Genomic DNA, 22,135 nt, shown 5'->3' on the forward strand with positions numbered 1-22,135 from the left:
GGAACCAGGAATGACACGGCAGTCAAAGGAGTGGGGGGAGGCAACTGATGTACCCTAAACACCTCCTATACCAAAGAATGCCTCTGACCTCACACCCAACCTGCACATCAAGTGAGGAAAAGGGATATGGGCCTAAGAAATGAAGGTATTCTCCTACAAGGGGCTCTATTCTGTGGGCCACCTCCACAGATGTTGAGGAAAATCCAGCGGCCATTATTCCCGAATTTCAGGGGTCTGGGGCGAGACTCAGCAAGGACTGCGACCAGAAGCCAGCTGGAGCCACAGCATTTATTCTACAGACACCTAGGGAGCCACGGGCTGTCACATTGGGGGCACCCGTGGGGTGGGGGGTGGGGAAGAGAGGGGAGGAGAAGATAAGAAATCACACGGCATTATCGAGTATTGCACATGGTCCTTTTATTCTCTGCAGCAAAAACGATTCCTCCCTGCAGGCCCAGAGCCTTGGGTCTGCAGAGAACTCTACAGACACAATCCTGGGGTAGTGGTTCTAGACAGATGGCGCTGATGTGCTCGGGGCAGAAGCGTAACATGGGAATTGAGTCACAGGCTGGCTCCCAGGCTAAGTTCCAGTTACTGCTGGGTTAGGAGGACAGATGGGGCTGTTTAAAAGTCCCAAGATTAGAATGTCCTTGTGGGGGATGGAGCGCTCCTGGCTGGACGGATCCATCTGGGTGCAGGGGAGATGCCTCCTCGTGGTAGCCGCCCTTCCCCCTCAGTTCTTCACATCTCCCAGGTGGAGCTGGGCAAAGGTGGCGGCCAGCTGCAGCGCCTCCTGCAGGCAGCCCACGTTCTTGCCTGTGGCCTGAGCGGACACATCTTTGCCACCACCTTTGCCATCCATCAGACCTGACACCTGTTGCACCCACTCACTGGCTTTCAGGCCCCGGTTGGCTGCATTCTAGAAGACAGGAAGGAGAAGTGGGGGTCAGGACAGAGGATGGGATTGAGGGAGACAAGGAGAGGGGTGGGATGGAAAAAGGATGGGGGAGGCTGACACCCAATCCTGCCCTGGGTGATGCTGCCAGAGCTAAGAGAGATCCTACTGTGGGTATGACAGCCAGGGCGAGGCATACCAAGCAGCAAAGCCAGCACGGTGAAATATATCCACCAGGGAGGGGAGAGCCTGAGGGGAAGGCGTGCTGGGGAGGTGACAAACAGGTGAGCAGGAAAACGGCCACTTCTAACAGGGGTTGCACAAACACACATGGGTCTTGGCAAACAGGTGTAAGAAGAACCAAGCTCCCTGAGAAAAGCTATGGCCACTGGCACAGAGCTGCTGTGAGCAAGACTGCAGGGCACTCTGACCTGGGGGACTTGACACAAGCATGTGATCTTGCCAGCCTCATTATCCACTGTGAAGAGCATGGCAGACGTCTCAGGGGAATGCGTCTTGAAGAGCTTCAAGGCTTCGTTCAGGGCCTGTGGGGAGAACCTGGCATCAGGCCATGGCCCTGGGGAAGGGGGCCACACTCTCCACAAGTGCAGCGGGTCTGCAGAGCTCAGTTCTCAGAGAGCTCCCACCCCCTACCCTCTTCTAAGAGCAGGTGCTGGTCCCGGGAGCCTGGATGGAGGACTAAGCACAGGGCCTCGCCCACGCTCTGGCTCGGAGCCTCGCCTTCCACCTCGAGGAGCCACAGCTCTCCAGCCACCAGCTCTCTCCATGGCTCAGCCCAACCTCAGTCCCAGAGAGTGGGCCGTCAGGCAACTACTCTGCTCAGAGCCACAAGGCTCCCACTTCAGCCACCAGAAGGCTGAGACCCCGAGAGGAGGAGATAAGCAGCAGACAGGCACAGGGTGGTGCCATGGAGCCCCAACCCCGGCTTGCCTTGGCCGAGGCGCCGCTCTCCATCTCCAGGATGACAAGGGGCTGGTTGGGGCTGCTGTCAATGAGCTGCTTTGTCTTCTCCAGCACCTGCAAGGAAGGGAGTCCAGAGGAGAGGCCTCAGGTCAAAGGCTCAGACTCCGAAACCCAGAGAGCAGTCTGCACAGCCTTTGCTGGGTAAATCCTCCCGGCTCCTGCACTGCCAGGACTCACCCGCTTCTGGACATCGGCTTTGTTAGCCCGGTCTAGGTCATCCATGATTTTCTTCAGGGATTTGAGATTCTCCCGGAATTCATCCTTCTGCCACTGAGGGATGACGGCGGTGGCCAGAGCCTGGAACCAGAACAGAACTCCACTGGAAGCTGGGCCACGAGGAGCGAGGATGTGAGCCCACCCCACCCTTCTGGCTTCTGACACCAGAGTCCCCCAACCAGTGTCCAGAAGGAGAGAGAACACAAGAACAAAAAGGAATCCACTGGCCTTGAGACGAGTCACTTTATGAGCAACTGCATGAGTTGTAAGGAGCAGGGCTGGAGAGAAAGGGGCAGAATAAAGAGAGCTGGGACCCCGTTAGACCTGGTCCCCCCACGGCAGTGAACAGAGCCCGTGATGGGCTAATGGGAAGCCCCCGAATGTTAACAAACACCAGGAGACCTGGAGACAGTGGGCTCCCACAGTGCCTCTCCCACCCCCCTCAACACCGGTGCCCACTAGTGCTCAGAAGGGGCTGCCCTGCCATCGGCAACGGGGGCAGCAGCTGGTTCCAGGGGTCCGGAGGCCAGGATCCGGGAAGCTCCCTTGGCAAGGTTGCCGGACATCCGAAGTCAGTCCAAAGGCCCACTGCACCGAGAACCAGGACCTGAGGAGGGAGGCCGCCCCTACCTCACCGAGGTCCGCGATCTCCCTCTGCACGTCCTTATTTGGTGCAGTCTGGGCCTTCACTTTGGCCTCCGCGACAGAGAGAGATTTCTTCAAGCTCTCTGCTTTCCTGAGCGCCTGGGAGGAGACAATCAGAGTTGTAAACTGTGGGTCAGGCAACTTTCAGCTTCACGACTCTGTGAACGGTGGCAGACACCGATGGCAGGCTATGGAACAACACACCCCCAGAACACCAGAACTTTCTCTTCCTTCAGGGGCAAGTGTTTGCAGCCTCATGCCCCAGAAAGCAGCACCCTCCTCACACACCTGGCCAGCGGAACTCAGGTTCAGGGGGTGACAGAGAACTCATGAGCCAGGAGCCCTTCCCACCTATGAAATCATCACTCCTCAAGCCTCGGCACACGTCAGGCGTGAGCCACAGTCCCCACCCCCAGAGCAACTGTCCCCGTACTCCATGCGTCTCAAACTGGGTACATACCCCAAGGGAGATGTGGCTAAGTGCTGGGGGCACAGAAGCCACAGCAAAACTATGGCCTACCCTCCTAAACACAGACATCTTATGGCAGAATCCACCTACATTTTAGAAGATTAAATGTAAGATAGTTAGAACGTTTCGTGCGGTGCTGGCTTTCTTCCGCCAGGCGGGGTAACGGGAGGACACCCTGGAGGGAGTGCTGTACCTCCGATTCTGACCGCAGCGGCCACGTGACCATCGGCACTGTGGAACCACAGATTGGGCCCCGCTTGCCTTGTTCAAGTAAGCCACAAACCAGCCTGACCTGCTCACCTTCTGGGCTTCGGCACCTGTGACAGCAACAATCCTCCGGATGCCCTTGGCAATAGCTTCTTCGCTCACAATCACAAAAGCTCCCGCGTGACTCGAATTCTGCAGATGCCTGAATGGCAGAAGGCAAAGTTCATGGTCCTCACAGCACCCAGGAGCCCTTGGCTGGCAGGCAGGAGCCCTAAGTGGTAGTCGCTCCCAGGGAAGCTCCCTCAAAGGGATGATGAGCAAAGGCCCTTCGTGTTTATTTCAGAACGCAGCTGTGGCCTGGAAGGGGCAGGCAGTCAGGGAAGGCCTGGCTGGGGCCGACACTGAGCGAGGCACCACGTTCCTGTGCCTCAGTTTTCTCATGCATGAAATGTGGGTAGTTCTCCCTCACCACACTGCTGCCGTCTGTCCCTGCTCAACAGCCGGAGAGTATCTGTGGATTCCCTCTCAAGTCTTACCACAGCACCTCAGACAACCCCAGGGGCTCAGAGAACCTCAAACGCTCATTTACTCTCAGCCACTCCGCAAGGATTATGTAAAGTCTCTGAAAGCTGTTTCCAGTGCTCTAGAGTGTCATGGAGAGAGGTATCAAGGCAGAGGTGGGACTCATTTAAAGGCCCAATTCTACTGGACAGAGGGAGGCCTGGAATGTGATCTCCCAGACCCCTACCCCATCCTCCATGCACCCACCTGCTCTCTGCCTGCCTGAGGCTCACAGGAGGCCCTGGATGGGCTCTATCATGGCCTTAAGAATGTCTTTTTCCCCCTGATTTCTTGGCAGGCAGGAACTTCCCAGGCCACCAGACAGTCCCAGAAAGACCCCAAGGGCTATGGAGGACTCCAAGTTGGCAGAAACGTGTGGCTGCCCACAGCCAAACTGAGCCGGGTCTACCGTGGGGCCTGACTCAGGGGCTCTGAGACGATGAGGTTAATTCCACAGATGCTGCTCGAGCCTGCAAAGGGAACTATGTGAGGCCCTGGGAACGAAAAGGGGCTAGGACCAGATCAGAAGCTCCAGGGCCTTGCGGAATCGTGAATTCCCAGGCCTTCTGTCATCATCCGTCCAGGGAACGAGAGCAAGCAGCTGTAAGTGTTAGGATGACATTTTTCACCTTCCCTCCTGGGAAGAACGTTTCATCACACACCCAGTAAATGTCAGTGTCAGACACGGAGGGGTCTGATGGGAGCATGCAGATGCTGATTCCTGGGAATGCTGTTTGGCACCTGCATTTCTGAGGACTCTGTTTCATCCTTAGACAAGTGAGAGCTGGTCTAGCCTATTACCCACACCTTCTGAGGGTAACGCAAATTAACAAAAGGCAGGTCCACCCACTGCTCCCCCTGAGGTACTCACGTTCCCCCACAGAACTCAACAGAAGTGAGAGAGCCAGCAGGACCGGAGGGGTCATCCAACAGCTCAGACACCGGGACCCCAATAGAGACGACTCGCACAGGGTCAGGATAGGTCTCATCAAACACAGCCCGCAGGCCCTGGATGGCTTTAGCTGCTGCCAGAGGACAATCCTGGGTGTAGACGGGCTGCCACGGAAAGAAGATAGGAAAAACAGCTGGGAAAAGATCTTCTCTGAAGGTGCAGTAAGAAGCAGCAGGGAGAGTGCAGTCTTGCAGGCAGGGCTCTGGGTTTCTGATCTCGGTTCTGCCCATCACGTGCCCTGAGCCTCCCAAAATAAAGCCCCATGTGTAAAGTCAAGGGGCTCAAAATAGGAATTTCCAACTACTTTGTTACACTGTGAACCAAACCTTAAATGGACGTGCTATATGGCAAACGGATTTAACTAAAAGAGCTCTGGTTGTCCTAAAGAAGGGGCGGACCAAAGACCTCCCTGAGGTCCCCCACTGAACACCAGCACTGCCCCCTACCCAGCACAGTTAAGAATCACTGCTTTGAACACATGTGTTCACCGGACAGACTGTGGCTCGACAGACTGAGAGCATCTGGGCGGGGGCGGCTCCGTACATAGAAAGCGATGGTGCAGGAAGGAGTGGAGTTCATGACCCAAGAGCTCACATGTAACGCAACCTACCTTGGCTGCTTCAATCATCTCGTTTGCAACCTCCTCGGCCTTCTTGATCTGTTGGGTGGACATGGCTCCCTTGGCGGTGAAGTCAAACCGAAGGCGGTCAGGAGCAACCAGGGAGCCTCTCTGGTCAGCCTCCCCAAGCACGGAACGCAGGGCGAAGTTCAGGATGTGGGTGGCTGTGTGGTTGCTCATGACAGGCCTCCGTCGGGGCTATAAAGGGCAGAGCAGGCTGGTGGAGAGGTCTGCGGCGGACTGCTGCTCGGCCCCCAGCACCTGCTCTCCTCTTCTTCCCAAGTACTAGAGTTTTTAGCTGGACCCATGGCTGCCCAGAATAAAGCCTACAGCTTCCCATGCCGCTAACTGTGGCCATGTAACTAAATTCTGGTCAGTGGGCTGTGAGCAGAAGTGATGTGTACCCTTAAAGGAACACACCCTCCCCTTCCTCTTTCCCACTGTCTAGAACAGGAGTTGGCAAGTTATGGTCTGTGGGCCGAACCCGTCCTGCAATCCATTTTTATATCTAGGTTTATTGGAACATAGCCACACCCGTGTGTTTACGTATTGCCTACGGTGCTTTTGTGCCACAACCGCAGAGTCGAGTAGCTGTGATGGAGACAGTATGGTTCAGAAAACCAAAAATATTTACTATCTGGCACTTCACAAAAAAAAGTCCACCAATGCCTGGCCTAGAAAATGGATCTCATAGCTACGTTCTTGGACCATGAAAGCAAGGGCAACACCCCAGGAATGATGGTGGAACAAAAGCAAGGAAGAGCAAGGCCCTGTGACTTTGTGGGGAGGGCCTCTGCATCGGCTCAGGCTTTCAGGTGACAAACACACTTCCGTCTTGTTTTATGCTACTATTATTTTGGAGCTCTGGCACGTGCAGCAGAACCTATTTCTTAACACAGGATCCTTGGCTCCTGAAGAAGTATTTGAGGTTAAGCTGGAGAAAAGCCATCCGTGAAAATGAAGCTATAGGATCTCAACTGAAATCACTGTGGTCTAACTTGGGAACAGATTTAACTCTCAGTGACATCCCTCAAAATTTACTTCTGCACCTTACACACAATCATCTACTTATAATTTCACTTAGGAGGGACAGTAATGATGGACCAATTGAAAGCCAGAGGAGGAGATGAATTCCTTTCACAACCTGCATCAAATCACTATGACGTACACTTTAAAACAACTCTTGTAATTCTACATGCCAGGTATGCCTCGATAAAGCTGACATTTTTTTTAAAAGGGGAAGGAAAGATGATTACTAACCAGCCTAAAGCAACTCAAACTCACCTCATCAATAAACAGCCGGACCTGATCCCCCACTTTCAGGCTGCCATAGATTGTTCCTACGTGCAGGACATACCCTCCTCGGACCTGAGCGTTCTTCACCGTAAACTCAGTTTTCTAAGAGGAGTCAAGGAGGAGACCAATACATAAATAAATCCAAATACATATGTGTGTGTATATATGTATATATATAAATGGACATAAATATGAATTCTCCCTTTATGTACTATACACACATACCATTAATACCATTATATATACACACATACATATATATATGGACCACTATATAAATATTTATCATTACAAACACACAACACTTTAAATATGTAATACATGTGTATATATACATAGACACAGACACACACACACTCTCTCCATTAAGGAGCATCTTAGAGAATTAAAGCCATTGTAAGGAAGCTCAAGCCCAAGACTAGGTAACTCATCCAAGACCACAGAGACAGCAGTGGCTGAGCTACAGGCCACGTCTTCTACAAGGATGTCTGCCCTCCAGAGAGCTATCTCTCCTTATTTACAAGGAAAGCCTGGAGGAACCAGGGATCAACCTAAGCAGCCTGGCTGCAAGGATCCTGCTACAAGGGGACCTAAAGGTGATGAAAGCAACACAGTACAAGAAGCAGCTCCCTCGGCTTCAGAAACATTGACCACAGAACACGACCCAAAGATCGGTGGTGTCTGCCCCTCAGGGCTGGGAGCACCAAGAAGCCAGAGCAGCTGCCCGGCGCCCAGGCACGGCCCTTTGCTGGGCCCCTGCTCCCCACTGATGAAGAAGAACTGTTGGCTCACGTCTTCGCTGCTGTCATCGACCTTCACCAGGTAGCCTTCGTCGTAGATCTGCCCTCCTTGCTCGGCATAGAAACAGGTCTTGTCCAGCACCACTCCACACTCCTGGCCCGTGGACACTTCCTCCACAAACATCTTGTCCCTGCGCAGAGCCATCACTGTAGCCACTGCACTCTCAAACACTGCATACAAGGGGAAAACACGGTTGATGACTTCATTCACACATTCTTAGCTGGCTTTTATCGGATTCTATTTCTCAAACTCTCCTTAGGTCCTAATTGTCTAATTTCATGTTGGAAGAAGCCTATTAGACTCCACAAAAGGGCTTAACATGCTGGTTTTCTACTGGAGAATATAATACTCAGTAGGGGTGACCAACTGTCCCGGTTTGCTTGGGACCAGGGGATTTCCCAAGGTGTGAGGAAAACACTGGGACAATTTCAGTGTCAACACTGGGACAATTCTGGGAAAATGGGACAGATGGTCACCCTAACTGTGAGCTACTGAACAGAAACCTGATGAATTTGATTAGTAGGTATTTAAGAGTAGTAATAAATTCCCTACTCCAAGGTCAATTCATAAGGAATGTATTCCTTTTGTGGGCTTCCTTACATAGATTTAGGTATCTCTGCTGGAGCAAAAAAAGCAAAAACATGTAGCACCAGTATATTTCTTTTGAGTTGTCTTAACTTTAGAATGCTACTATCCCGATGCAAAATTCAACAGCCACAGGGCATTTTATAAATCAATGTCATTTTCCTTATTTCCTGCAAGATGTTGCAATTAGGGAAAACTGGGTATAAGGTACAAGGAATCTCCTGGTAAATTTCTTTTACAACTTCCTGTGAATCTATAATTATTCCAAAATAAATAGAAAGTCAATCACCAAGGGTCTCTCTGAGTACAAAATTACACAGCATGACTACACAGAACTGCAGGCAAGGCTACCATGGATATCCCGGGTTCCTAATCTTGAGACTCATTGTGAAAACCACCCCAGATGAGCACACTAACATACCGTAGCTCCCACTGGAGTCCGAATGGTAATTATACTTTGGGGAATCATCTGTTGCCTCCAGACCCTTTTCCCGGAGCTCTTCAATAGCATAAATGTCCAGCATAATGAGGTCTTCCCCACCAGCTCCCTTGCCCTGTGATTTTAGCTGCCAGTAAGAGAAATAAGCATAAGTTACCTTAATATCAAAGAAAAAGCACTCTGAAGGACTTGAAATTGCTAAACTATGCCCAATGTAAAGCTCTAGAACAGAGTTTTTTGACCTCAGCACTACTGACATTTGGGGCCAGGTAACTTGTTCTGGGAGGCTGTCCCCTGAAGGAGCTTGAGCAGCATTCCTGACCTCTACCCACCACAGGCCAGTAGCATCCATCCCCAGCTGTGAAAACCAAAAACTACCTTTATACGCTACTGCCAAATATCCCCTGGGGAAAGAGGGGCAAACTGCCGCCCCTTGAGACTCACTGGTCTTGGGAAAAACAGAATTTCAAAGACTTTAATGGAAGGAGATTCTTTCTTGCCTTGCAGCCAAGTGCTGCCTTGATTGGGGCTGAGTTTCTTGCTCACTCCCCAAATGCTTTACCTGAGCCAGCTTCCTCTCCTCTTCAAAGCCATCCATATCTACCACCAGGCCCTTCTCCTCAGCAATCAGTCCAGTAAGATCCACTGGAAACCCATAGGTGTCATAGAGGAGCCAAGCAGTGTCCCCTACACAGCACAAAGGAATCACATAAGAATGACAGGGATGGCCCCCCTCCCTTTCCATCCCAACCCCTTCCCAGGAGGACACTGGCAGTGACAGGAGGGATTAAAGAGCCAGGCAAGTTAGTAATGGTTCTGTGTATTTGTCAGAAAATCCATCAAATCTTTTGCAGTCAACCTGGGGGAAGCACAAGAGGTCCCTGGAAAAGTTCTGTTTCTTAATCTGAACACAAGTGTGTTCAGTTTGTGGAAATTCATCAGGCTTTCACCTTGCACATTATATTATACTTCCATAAAAAGTAAAAACTTCTGGAATTAATTTTCCTGTCTGGTAAAAAATTAAAGTTGTAAAACACTATATACTACTCGTTCCCATTTTTTGCTTGCACACGCACACACACCCCTATATATGTTTGTATGCAAATACAGAAAAGTCCTTAATAGTTATACAACAAACTCCAAAGAGTTGTGACTTCTGAGAAATGAGTTTGGGAAAGAGGATTTTCACTTGTTACTTCTGTACTGTTTGAATACTTTGCCATAATAATATGTTACTTTTATAATCTTACTATAAACCCCATTTTACACCAAAAGCGGTCTAACCAAGCTATGCTCAGCCTTTGGAGACACAGGAGTCCACTGTCAGTTTGTGAGAAAGGGCTTGCCTCTTCCAGAAAGATGAACCAGGCTATTGAAGAAAGGAACAAACCGGTCCTTACCGGGAATGGTTTTGCTGTCTCCCAGGCTCTGAATTTTCCTGTCCAGGATGCGACGCCCTCTACTGAGCGTCTTGAGAAATTGCACTTCTTCTTCATTAATGATGTCCTTCACCATATCTGGGTCCTTCTTTAGCTCAGGAAATGCATCTCCCTGGTAAACGGGAGACACAGATATGAGTCCAATGAAGGCAAGGACTATACTATGACTCCTCTAAAAATTCTCATTAACAGTGTGATATCTCCCACTCTACGACTTTTAAGGTATGTGCTTCAGTACAGAAGAGGTGAACAGGAAATACACCTACCAGGGACTGCACAACAACATCTGCTAATGTAGCAAAGAAACCCCTGCTGGCGTTGAGTTTCTCATGGGAGTATCGAACAGCCCGGCGGAGAATCCGTCTCAACACATACCTATAAGAGGCAGAACCCAGTTTCCTGCTAGACAACATTCCCAGCCGAGCGTTTGGTAGTGGGTCCTTTGGAATTCTACCCAAGCAACATGACCAATTTTTTGTCTTTCTCTTTCAGATTCTTTCTTTTATCCTAAGCCTGCTTTTTCTTTTCTTTTTTTTTTTTTTTTGCATTTCCCCAAAGTCATTAACAATAATTCCAGCATAAAACTCAGTAATATATCCAGAAAGATGCATCAAGGATAACCTGGGGTAACCTTGGTTTATTTTCCAAGCTTGTTCTGCTGAACCAGAGATGAAGGCAAGAAGTACAGACCAGACGGCCAACTTGATGCCCACAATCCAATTCCAGGTCCCGGCTGTCAGTAATGAAGTTGCCTGGGGTTCATCAGTATCTCCCCTGCCCCTGCCAATATATTATCAGACAACCCTAAATACAATCCTTATCATCTTGTACTTGGCAGCAGAAATTTAATATAGTGAACTCTTCAAAGTGAGCTGAAACTCCCTTTATCCCTAAAAAAAATAAAAGGATCCCTCCAACTACCTAGAAGACAAACAATAATGAAGTACGGTGTTAAGTTCCACAGAGAGCCATAAAACTCAACAGCGTCAGTCCTCACCCTGCCCCACGTGTAACACACTTACCCCCGCCCTGTGTTGTCAGGTCGGCCACCATCAGCCAGGGCCACGGTGATGGTCCGAGCGTGGTCGGCCAGCACCCGGTAGGCCATGTCGATCCCATCAGCATCCTCAGCACCAACCTTTCCAGTGTATGGCCGAGCACCTGTGCCCTACAGATGAAAACCAGGAGGCAGCTCATCAGGAAGCAGCCCTTCTAGTGTTGCCTCACCCCAGGAGGTTCAGAGAGGACTGACGGGGCATAAATCGAAAGGATGACCTCTTGCCAGATCCTATAACCCCAAAAAATGTAACAGGAGCAAGAGTGAAGAGCCTCCAGCTAGGCCCCTGCACACAATAAAATACAGTGCCTTGTGCTTAGACCCCTGTGTTATTAACAGTGAAGTTGGTAGATGGTCACAGGTACCCTTACCCGGCAAAGCATATGATTGTTTTATCTTTGACAGTACTAAGGGTCCAGCCTGGAAACCTCCACAGAAGTCTGCAATAGGACCAATACCTTCTGAATGGCTTCAAAGTAAGGGACAAAAAGGTCAGTGTCATAGTTGGACATTTTATTCTGCAGCACAGACACTAGTCGCTCCAGGCCCATCCCTGTGTCAATGCTTTTCTTGGGAAGAGGTTTCAGAATGCCATCAGTTTCCCTGCAAGATCCAGAGAAAGAGGAGGATGAAACACGCACTCAGGCTGCCACCTCTCCCTGCTGGGCAGAACTCACTTTGCAGTTTGCAGGCTGTGACTATTTGCCATTTGCCTCTGCCTGTTTTGGTGGGAGGTGGGGCATGAAGGGAGAACAGGAAGAAATACTCTGGGGTTCATTAAAGAGTGAGGCAAGCTTCAAGGAAATGAGCTTTAAAACAGCAGTTCAAATTACAGCAAAAATGACATTATAGGAATAGCCCTTAAGCAGGTAGTAGGTGGAATAAAACTAGTTTATAAAAGAATAGGCCCAGCCCTGTCCCAGAGATCAGAGGGAAAACCTGAGAAATAAAATTGAACAAATGTCCACAAGATCCCATGATGCCTTTAGCACTGCTCCACTGTCCCCAAAGACGAGGATGAGAAGACAGCCATGCGCTGAGTTCCTCTCGCTCTACGCAGCTTGAGGAAAGGTGCTGCTCTTAGCAGGAACAGATCAGGACCCCAAGACCACCTGTTATACTGGATGAACACGAGGTTCCAGATCTCTAGCACATTGGGGTCATCCTGGTTGACGAGGTGCGCCGCATCCCGACCACCAATCCGGTCATAGTGGATCTCACTGCAGGGACCACAAGGGCCCGTGTCACCCATCTCCCAGAAATTATCCTTCATGTTGCCTGGGAGGATTTTGCTGTCATCCAGCCTGCAGAGAGCGGGAAGATAAGCCCATTTATAGCTAGTGACAGGATTCTGCACAGACTTGCATCCACCAAAAAAGGAGATCCTTATGCATTTCTAGAAAGAAGGCTCACTCTTTGGCAATTACTAGTGCTGAGTCTGCATTCAAATCCTGATAAAGAAGCAGAACATGATTCTTTTCAAGAGTGACTACAACAGAATACAAAATGCACATATGCTGTGATCATAAATAAATAAAAACATGCAAAGATATAGATAAAGTCTAGACAGGAACACATAAAAATGAAAATGTTTATGCTGAATATGACCAGAATTTACCTATCTGTCTGTCTGTCTATCTATCTATCTATTGGCTGCCCGGCTTGTGGGATCTTAGTTCCCTGATCAGGGATGGAACCCGTGTACCCTGCAGTGGAAGTGCGTAGTCCTAACCACTGGACCGCCAGGGAATTCCCGACCAGAATTTAAACAAATTTCTTTGCACGTTTCTTTGCAAATGTTCCTTCATTGTTATAAATGAAAACAATTATATTATGACAGTATAAGTGTTGAAAAAAAGCAGCTGATCATTTAAAGTCACCTCTCTATGCCCCAATTTAGTCATCTGTCTTTTACCTTAAAATGATACCAAAAAGAATTTAAGGTTAAAACATTTCCAAAATATTGACTCTGCTGAGAGTTGCTAGATAACAGAGCACTCAAAAAAGATTATGCGTGTTTGAAATCAAAGTACAGATATATACAAGCCAAGTAAAACAGGATTCAAAAAGTCAAGATTAGTATTTTAAGTTTCACATGTGTTACTACTCAAAACATCCAAGTACATTTAGCCTATAGAGTCTAACCAAAGAGGGATTTCAGACCAAGTACAAGGGGAAGCTGGATTGAAACAATATACCCTGAGTAAAAGTAATTTAAAAAAAAATTAAAAATAAAGGAGAAGTAGCAGTGCTTAAGTATATAAAAAGCTACACACTAAATGACAAGAGAGTTTAAGTAAAAAGAACAAGAAAATGAGACAAGGACATCATGGGCATTCTTGTTATCTACAGGGGAACATCACTCCACAATCAGATTCCTCTTGATACAGAGCTTCATAAATTCTATTATGTTCTAAGCCCAGAACACATATTGCTCATCTATCATGTTACCTTTTATGCTATGTGATTTTATATTAGAATTATATTACATTAAAAAAAAACAACCCACGGGGCTTCCCTGGTGGCGCAGTGGTTGAGAGTCCGCCTGCCTATGCAGGGGACGCGGGTTCGTGCCCCGGTCCGGGAAGATCCCACATGCCGCGGAGTGGCTGGGCCCGTGAGCCATGGCTGCTGAGCCTGCGCGTCCGGAGCCTGTGCTCCACAACTGGAGAGGCCACAACAGTGGGAGGTCCGCGTACCGCAAAAAAAAAAAGAAAACAAAAAAACCCCCCACAACTTCCTTTGTCCTAGACGTGTTTGACGCCATTACATTTCTATAAGAAAGAAACTGTTTCATATCAATACACTCTGTTGAAAAAGACACACACATACACACAGGGCTACAGAAATATGAAAAAAGGCCTGAAAGACTCTATATGGGGTATCAAACTATTAACAAGGACTAATGTTAGGGATCTTCCATTTCCTATTTTTTACATTTCCATATAGTTTGAAATTTCACAACATATGCACTCTATGTACAATTTCTAAAAATATATAAAAAGCAAAAAAAAAATGAGAGGGCTTCCCTGGTGGCACAGTGGTTGAGAGTCTGCCTGCCGATGCAGGGGACACATGTTTGTGCCCCGGTCCAGGAAGATCCCACATGCCGCAGAGCGGCTGGGCCCGTGAGCCATGGCCGCTGAACCTGCGCATACAGAGCCTGTGCTCCGCAACGGGAGAGGCCACAACGGTGAGAGGCCCACGTACCGCAAAACAAACAAACAAACAAAAAAAAAAAAAACCACGAGACTCTTTATGTTGGCTTTCAACGACAGAATGATCAAGTAAACCTACTAAGAAGCAAAGGATGCACCAAAGGATAATTACTCCCAGTCACCTCCACCTCCACATACACACCCCAAAATAGGAAATGGCAATGCACCCCAAGTCCTAAGACCCCACTCTGGCACTGAGTGTAGGAACCATTTTATTCCTCCATACTCATACTCTCCACATGCGAGCTACATTCTTACCCCAAGTTGTGCCAGATCTGTTTGCACTCCAGGTCTGGTTCTAAGCTGGCTGCTTCATCCCCCCCAAAGTAAGTAACGTAGAGTCTTTCAACTGGAATGCCAAACTCTTGGGTGAGAAGTTCTAGAGCCATCTTACATGCCAATTCCTACAAAACGATCAAAAAGATGTGGAATATGACCAAACCAGAATCTATTTAATATGAGTAGGAGAGGTCCAATACAGTATCTTCACCATAAACAGTCAAATTTATACAAGAAATCCACATGTAAACTGAAATCGTAAATAAAATTACAGGTATTGCTTCCAAGAAGTCTTAGAATTGATAAATGTCCTTCACTTCTGAATCTCCAGGATGATATTTTGTATCATGAAACCATCAAAGTTAGAACCCATTTCCCTCAGTAGAAATGACTGTTTTGCTCAAAATTCCTTTGATCTTTGCTCAGAGATCTCCTCTTTGAACTTACCTTGAAGTAATCTCCAAAAGACCAGGAGCCCAACATCTCAAAGAAGGTGTGATGATAGACATCCTTGCCCACATCGTCCAGGTCATTGTGTTTGCCCCCAGCCCGGATGCATTTCTGGGTATTGGCAGCTCTGCTCAGCTTTGCCATAGGGTGAGATGGGTCAACAGTATTCAGAAAGATGGGTTTGAACTAAAAAAGAAAGGGAACATTTCAACTTTTAAAGAGCTGCAGATATATCAGGTGGTTACAGGCTGGCAGGAAGAGAACACACATAGACTATTCATTTCCGGATTTGATTAGCCTGCAATACAGAAACTTATCAGAGGCAGGTGGCCCTGTGGGCTGCAGCAGAGGCAGCCTGTCTTGGAGCAGCTCCTCCCTGGTCCTAGTTCTCCAACGGTCTCCACCACTGCCAGTAACACCAACTGCACAAAGGAAAGCCCTGCCAGATCTGGGATAACAGTCAAGGTTGATGCAGTGAAACCTGTGTTTCCTCTCAAGTCTCTGCAGTCAGGGCTTATACCATCTTTCTGGAAGAATATATTCTAAAACCAATGTGCTGGCTTGGTAGTAAAGGTGATAAGGAAGAAAAAAATTTGAGACCTGTTCAGGGAGTAAAATTAGCACCACTTGGTCACACTAAGTCACACTAGCTCCATAATCACACATGGCTGGTGTGTGATTATAGAATTACCATCATTGCAGAAAGTACATTGTACAGTCCTGCGCTAGACCGTAAACTCCTTAAAAGCAGAAACTATCTTACTTAGCACCTAGAAAAGTACCTGAAAAGAATAGATGCTCAATAAATACTAATTCAAAATGTAAAAACAAACAAAGCAAAACAAAACAAAAAACACAAGGTATTTCTGATTAAGAGGCATACAGCACATAAGCAAATGACTGCCTGGGTTCAAATCCATGCTCCAGCATTTACCAGCTTCGTGAGCTTGGGCAGTTTACTTGAGCCTTCAGTGCCTCAGTAGGATGGCACAGAGTGAGGATTAAATAAGTTAATATACATAAGACACAGAGCAATGCCTGGCGTATAGGAGGTGCTACATGCAGGCTACTAGTTACTGTTATTCAAAGAATGTTTATAAACCTTGGATTCCATGGTCCTTCTGCCAAGTACGTTCAGTTCATGTGGGAGAAGACAAAGCCCAGGTATGGCTGAGTAGAACAAAACTGTTCCAGTATTCCAGAAAACTCACCACCTTGAAAAAGTCCACCTAAAATTAGTGCCCTCAATTCCAGGTGTATGCATGGGACTCACACAACTGAAAACACTTTTATAATTTCATGGTTCATGTAATACAGGTGGAAAATGTTCCCAGTGCCTCTAGTTTTCCATGCCAGAGAAGAGACCTGAGAGAACAGAAAATGTCAACTTATCCCACAGTGAGGGGCATCCTAAGGGCTGGTGGGTCCACCGGGCTAAGCAGTCACCCAGAGAACCTCCAAAGGGAAGTCCTGAGGGCCCCATCTAACCTGAATCCACTTCCAGCCAATTAAATAGTTTTCACTGTCACAGGTATAGTGAAAAACTCCTTTTAAACACCTTATAAACTTGTGATGCTCTCATTACTTCACAAGAAAATGCTTGTCTCCAAAAATAAAACTTTTAAATATCTTTTATAGTTCAATTGCCCCAAACACAAATCCTACTAATAAAGTTTCGTCAGCAGTAGATCCGAATTGGCATTCGTGGCAGTAGCTTCAAGAAAGAAGTTTAAAAAAAGAAGAAAAATCAGTAAGACTGTGCATGGGACTTCCCTGGTGGCACAGTGGTTGAGAATCCGCCTACCAATGCAGGGGACACAGGTTCGAGCCCTGGTGCGGGAAGATCCCACATGCTGTGGAGCAACTAAGCCCATGCGCCACAACTACTGAGCCTGCGCTCTAGAGCCCATGAGCCACAACTATTGAAGCCCACGTGCCACAACTACTGAAGTCGCATGCCTAGAGCCCGTGCTCTGCAACAAGAGAAGCCACCACAATGAGAAGCCCGTGCTCGCCACAACTAGAGAAAGCCCGTGTGCAGCAATGAAGACCCCACGCAGCCAAAAATAAATAAATAAATACATTAATTAATTAATTAAAGAAAATAATAAGACTGTGCATGGCCTAGAATGGGAATGAAAGCAAAGCCTTAAAAGAATCCTGATTAAAAAAACAAAAAAGAATCCTGAAGAGGGGCTTCCCTGGTGGCGCCGTGGTTAAGAATCTGCCTGCCAATGCAGGGGACACAGGTTCAAGCCCTGGTCTAGGAAGATCCCACATGCCGCGGAGCAACTAAGCCCGTGAGCCACAACTACTGAGCCTGCGCATCTGGAGCCTGTGCTCCGCAACAAGAGAGGCCGCGATACTGAGAGGCCCACGCACCACGATGAAGAGTGGTCCCCGCTTGCCACAACTAGAGAAAGCCCTTGCACAGAAACGAAGACCCAACACAGCCAAAAATAAATTAATTAATTAAAAAATAATAAAATAAAAGCTCCTTTTAAAAAAAAAATCCTGAAGAACTGACATTTTATAAAGAAAAAAACAAGGACAATGAAAAGATGAAGGACAACCACAACAGCTGAGCTAACAAGTCTCTTCAGGGCTCAGCAAGATTAACCCAGCCTCTGATTTTAATAAAGCACAGCTATTTCCTTAGGAGAAAAAAAAAAAAAGGCAAAACTTTACAGACTAGATGTAGGCTGTATTTTTCTTGAGAGGCATACAAGTTTAATCCATGAGTATCGGGGTCTCTCATCATAATTAAAAATAATGATAGTTAATATTCAAGTACCTACTTCAAATACTGTGCTAAACATTTTAAATGCATTATTCTATTTACTCCTCACTACAATCTAAAGGCAGGCACTATCATTATTCCTCATTTCACAGACAAAGAAACAGAGGTTCAACGACATAAAGTAGATTCTGCAAGATCACACAGGAAGGACAGAACTGGGATTTTGACTGACTCCAGGGCTCCTTTGCTGCCTCTGTGGACAAAAAAGCCAAGGGGAAGGGAAAACACCCTTACCTGGTTCATGCCTGCATTGGCAAAGAGCAAAGTGGGATCATCCAAAGGGATGGTGGCAGATGAGTGAACATAGGTGTGTTCATTTCTCTTGAAGAAATCTATAAAACGCTGCCGGATTTCACTTGCTGTTAGGGTTGAGTCCATCTCGAAAATAACCCTACGGAACTAACCAAAGGAAAAATGAAAGAAAATTAGGGGAATTGAAACTAAGATAAGTAAACATTACACAAGACTCCTAGCTTCTCAGGCCATGTCAAAGCAGGACACGGGTAAGCCGTGTGATCCTAAAACCTCTATGTTGTAATGTCCAAGGCTAAAATCATCATCGAAGCAAAACTTGCTGCAGTAGCAGACAGCAACCCCACATGCTCTTCCTTCCCGGGCCAACCTCAATCTGTTCAATACACCAACACATTAAGCAGAGGAGGTGGTTTCTTCATGCATTCATTCACTGCAAAAATGTATGGGGCGTCCGCTGTTCCAAGCCCTAGGTCAGGAATTAAGAAATGGGAATAGGGCTTCCCTGGTGGCGCAGTGGTTGAGAGTCCGCCTGCCAATGCAGGGAATACGGGTTCGAGCCCTGGTCCGGGAGGATCCCACATGCCGCAGAGCAGCTGAGCCCTTGTGCTACAACTACTCAAGTCCACGCGCCTAGAGCCCGAGCTCTGCAAAGAGAAGCCACCGCAGTAAGAAGCCAGCACACCGCAACGAAGACACAACACAGCCAAAAATAAATAAATAAATTTAAAAAAAAAACAAAAGAAATGGGAATAAAACCTCACAGTTCAGTCTAGCAGAGGAGCCCCCTGGAGACGAGGGAGGCTCAGGAGACCCAGGTTCCAGTCCTAGCTCCAAGTCCTTAAGGGAATTACTTCACCAACAAAAGGGGGCCATAATAAAAAAAAAAAAAAAAAAGGGGGCCATAATAAATGAACTCTAAGGGCCCTTCCAGCTCTGTCTTAACCCACATGCCTAGAACAGTGCAAAGTTCCACTATCCCCAAAGCCAGGGCCTCTAGGTTTGGCGTGACCATCTAGGGGAGGCAACAGTGGGCCTGGGCATGGGCCCATCTGTACAAGGAACTGCCCTGCAAGTAGCAGGAATGTACCTGCCTCCACTTAGCTCCTCCAGAACCCAATTGCTAAACTGCTGCCTTCCCAGCTATTTGCTAGGGAGTGAGGACGTTGTAGTCACACTGAGGAAGTAGAGCTCAAGAGCCAGTGAAAGAGAGAGGGAATCAGAAGAGAGGGAAATTAGGAATAAAACAGCTTTACAGTTTCAAAGCTCTTTCACATATATTACACGGCTTCTCTGATAAGCAGGTTAGAGAGAAGTGACAGGCCTTGGTAGAGGGTACCAATCACTGGCATGGAGTTGTAGTGCCATGTAGTACTGGGTGTCTAGAAAAATAGGAACCATCTCATTCACAACATTATCTAAAAGTCTCTAGAATTCTAGACCTAGCTCTAACCTTTAAAGTCACTTTGAGGACTTCTGTGGTGGCACAGTGGTTAAGAATCCGCCTGCCAATGCAGGGGACACGGGTTCAAGCCCTGGTCCGGAAGGATGCCACATGCTGCCGAGCAACTAAGCCCATGCACCACAACTGCTGAGCCTGCACTCTAGAGCCCACGAGCCACAACTACTGAAGCCTGTGAGCCTAGAGCCCGTGCTCCGCAGCGGGAGGGGCCACTGCGATGAGAGGTCCGCGCACCGCAACGGAGAGTAGCGCCCGCTCACCTCAACTAGAGAGAGCTGGCACACGGCAATGAAGACCCAACGCAGCCAAAAATAAAAATAAACAAATAAATAAATTTATTTTAAAAAAACAGTCACTTTGGGACTTCCCTGGTGGTCCAGTGGTTAAGACTCTGCGCTTCCAATGCGGGGGTCGTGGGTTCGATCCCTGGTTGGGGAACCGAGATCCCACATGCCTCACAGCATGGCCAAAAAAATTTTTAAACAATTAAATAAAAAGGCACTTTGTCCTAAATTTGTTTCCTTTTTTGTAAAAAAGTAAGATCTACTCTGCCTACGCCACCTTGGGTGCAAGGCCAAAAGCCATCCTGTATCTGGAAGCAACTTGTAACCTGGAACAAATTGGATACTATTACTTTACATCACTTAGCTCAAAGTTTTCTTCCTTCCTAGGAGGAAGATACAAAGAAAGATGTACACAACGAACATGATGAGACTGTGACTCTTAGATTTATGTTTAATCACAATTTCAATTGATTTATTCACAACTCAATCAACTCATTACTCAAACAAAAAGCCCTTTGGACAAAAAGATGGTGAAACACTGGCAGACAGAGCCAAGGAGCTGACTAAAATCCCCACAGCTGAGGATTTTCTGTTCACGCTAAGGAGTCAAGGCTACGGTTTCTAGAAAGTTTGTCACACCACATTCTTCCTCGACCCTTCTCATCATGGCTCTCAATGAATATTAATCATGGTGGCAACAATGAACGTACGGTGCTAATTCTGACTGAGCAGCGACATCACAGCTGTTTCAGAATGTTCATTGCTCCTCCTCTAAATGTGTTACCCGAGGAAAATAAGCAGTTCCATTCCAAAAGACACATGAAATTTCCACCTTTGTTTATTCATTCAACGTACTGAATACATACTGTATGCTGGGAACCAAGATGAAAGAGAGTCCATGCCCTTAATAGGGAGATAGTCACAGAAATAACTGCAGTATGATGTAAAAGGATCCAATATATTGCTGTTAGGCCCTATGGACGCTGCGACTATTAAAGGCTGTGTCACCATCACCACTCATTCATTTATTCAATATAAATACACAGGAAAGCTATATGGGATACAGAGGTAGCACAAAGGAGGTCAGATTCCATTTCCCAGCAGGAACTGTAAAGGTCTTAAGTACCTTAAATCTCACTGGCCTTTGGGTTTAAGGCTCCAGCCACTGGACCTTTCAACATGCTCTTCACTTGCCAGGTAAGCTGACTACCCTATTCTCCCTTTTTGCCTTTTCCTAGTTAATTTCTCATTGCTGGCATCTCAATTTCAAAGAGACTTATTTAAGGAAGCCTTCTCCTTCTTAATCAGATTCTTCCTAGTTTAGTCTCATAGCCCCAGGTGTCTCCCGTCATAATTTGCACATGCATTTGACAGCTGGAGGTCCATCTCCCCAACAGGCTGTAAGTTCCAGCCCAGTGAGAATCATGACTGGTGGTTTTTGCTCACCATTACGGGTATGTCCTCAGCATCCAGCACAGTGGTTGCTAAGTATTTCATGGTATAATTAATAACCCTTTAGTAGCGAACTGCGAATGAACTTAAACCACACTGGAAACGCAGACCCTGAAAAAGTAATAGCTAAACGTGACGGAGCACGGAAATTGCTTCTAGGTAGGCCCGGACTAGTATCAGTTATTAGCTAATTTTAAGAATTTAGGGAACGGCTCACAGCCTGATTCCACCCGTCTTGACCACTCTACCCGCCCGCAACCCCGCCCGCCCCTAGGGGATTAAAACCAGGGGAGACAAAACCTCAGCTTTGGGCGGATAGTCAGCGACAACAGTGATCCTTCCAAGGTCTCGGTCCTCAGCAAGGCCACCCGAGGCCACTCCACCCCCAGCGCTCCAAGGGTCTGACAAAAGGCCACTCTCCAGCTGCCGTGTCGCCAAGCGGCTGCCTCAACCCCGGCTCCAGCCCGCGCCCCGTTCCAGAGGACTCACAGGGCCTGGCCCAGTGGCCAAACGCCAAGCACAGCCGCTATCGCGGCGCCGTAGAACTCTCTCAGAGGTCAATCTGCTTCTCCCGAGGGTCGCAGTTCCTAACTCCTCCCTCAAAGCCCAGCGCCCGGAGCCACGGTTACCTGTCCCGCAGACACGCAGAGGTACCAGCGCCAAACCACTGCCCTTGGCAGCACGCACCACCCCGTCCAACCAGAGCGCGCGGATGGAAAGTGCCCCGCCGCGCCTTACCTTTCCGAGAAATTATTGGTCTTCCGACATGCCAG

General features: G+C 47.8%; 1 protein-coding gene across 4 annotated transcripts; it reads right to left on the reverse strand.

Moving 5' to 3' along the window:
- Positions 1-417: 417 nt before the first annotated feature.
- AARS1 (alanyl-tRNA synthetase 1) lies at positions 418-22,049 on the reverse strand. Of its 4 annotated transcripts, none has more exons than XM_082863217.1 (21): positions 21,992-22,049; positions 18,147-18,311; positions 15,110-15,298; positions 14,642-14,787; positions 12,278-12,469; positions 11,624-11,768; positions 11,131-11,276; positions 10,375-10,483; positions 10,070-10,220; positions 9,232-9,356; positions 8,652-8,796; positions 7,637-7,815; positions 6,833-6,946; positions 5,540-5,746; positions 4,849-5,033; positions 3,510-3,618; positions 2,726-2,839; positions 2,057-2,176; positions 1,847-1,933; positions 1,327-1,440; positions 418-919 (listed from the first exon to the last, which is right to left on the reverse strand). In XM_082863217.1, the coding sequence occupies exons 2-21, from the start codon at positions 18,288-18,290 to the stop codon at positions 734-736; spliced, it is 2,907 nt and encodes a 968-aa protein (XP_082719343.1). In that variant the 5' UTR covers positions 18,291-18,311; positions 21,992-22,049; the 3' UTR covers positions 418-733. The 4 variants fall into 4 exon arrangements, with proteins under 4 accessions (XP_082719343.1, XP_082719346.1, XP_082719345.1 ...); XM_082863220.1 differs by lacking the exon at positions 21,992-22,049 and adding an exon at positions 21,852-21,983; XM_082863219.1 differs by lacking the exon at positions 21,992-22,049 and adding an exon at positions 21,663-21,680.
- Between the last annotated feature and the right edge of the window lie 86 nt (positions 22,050-22,135).

Source organism: Leucopleurus acutus (assembly GCF_964270905.1).
Source record: "Leucopleurus acutus genome assembly, chromosome: 20".
Lineage (NCBI taxonomy): Eukaryota > Metazoa > Chordata > Mammalia > Artiodactyla > Delphinidae > Leucopleurus > Leucopleurus acutus.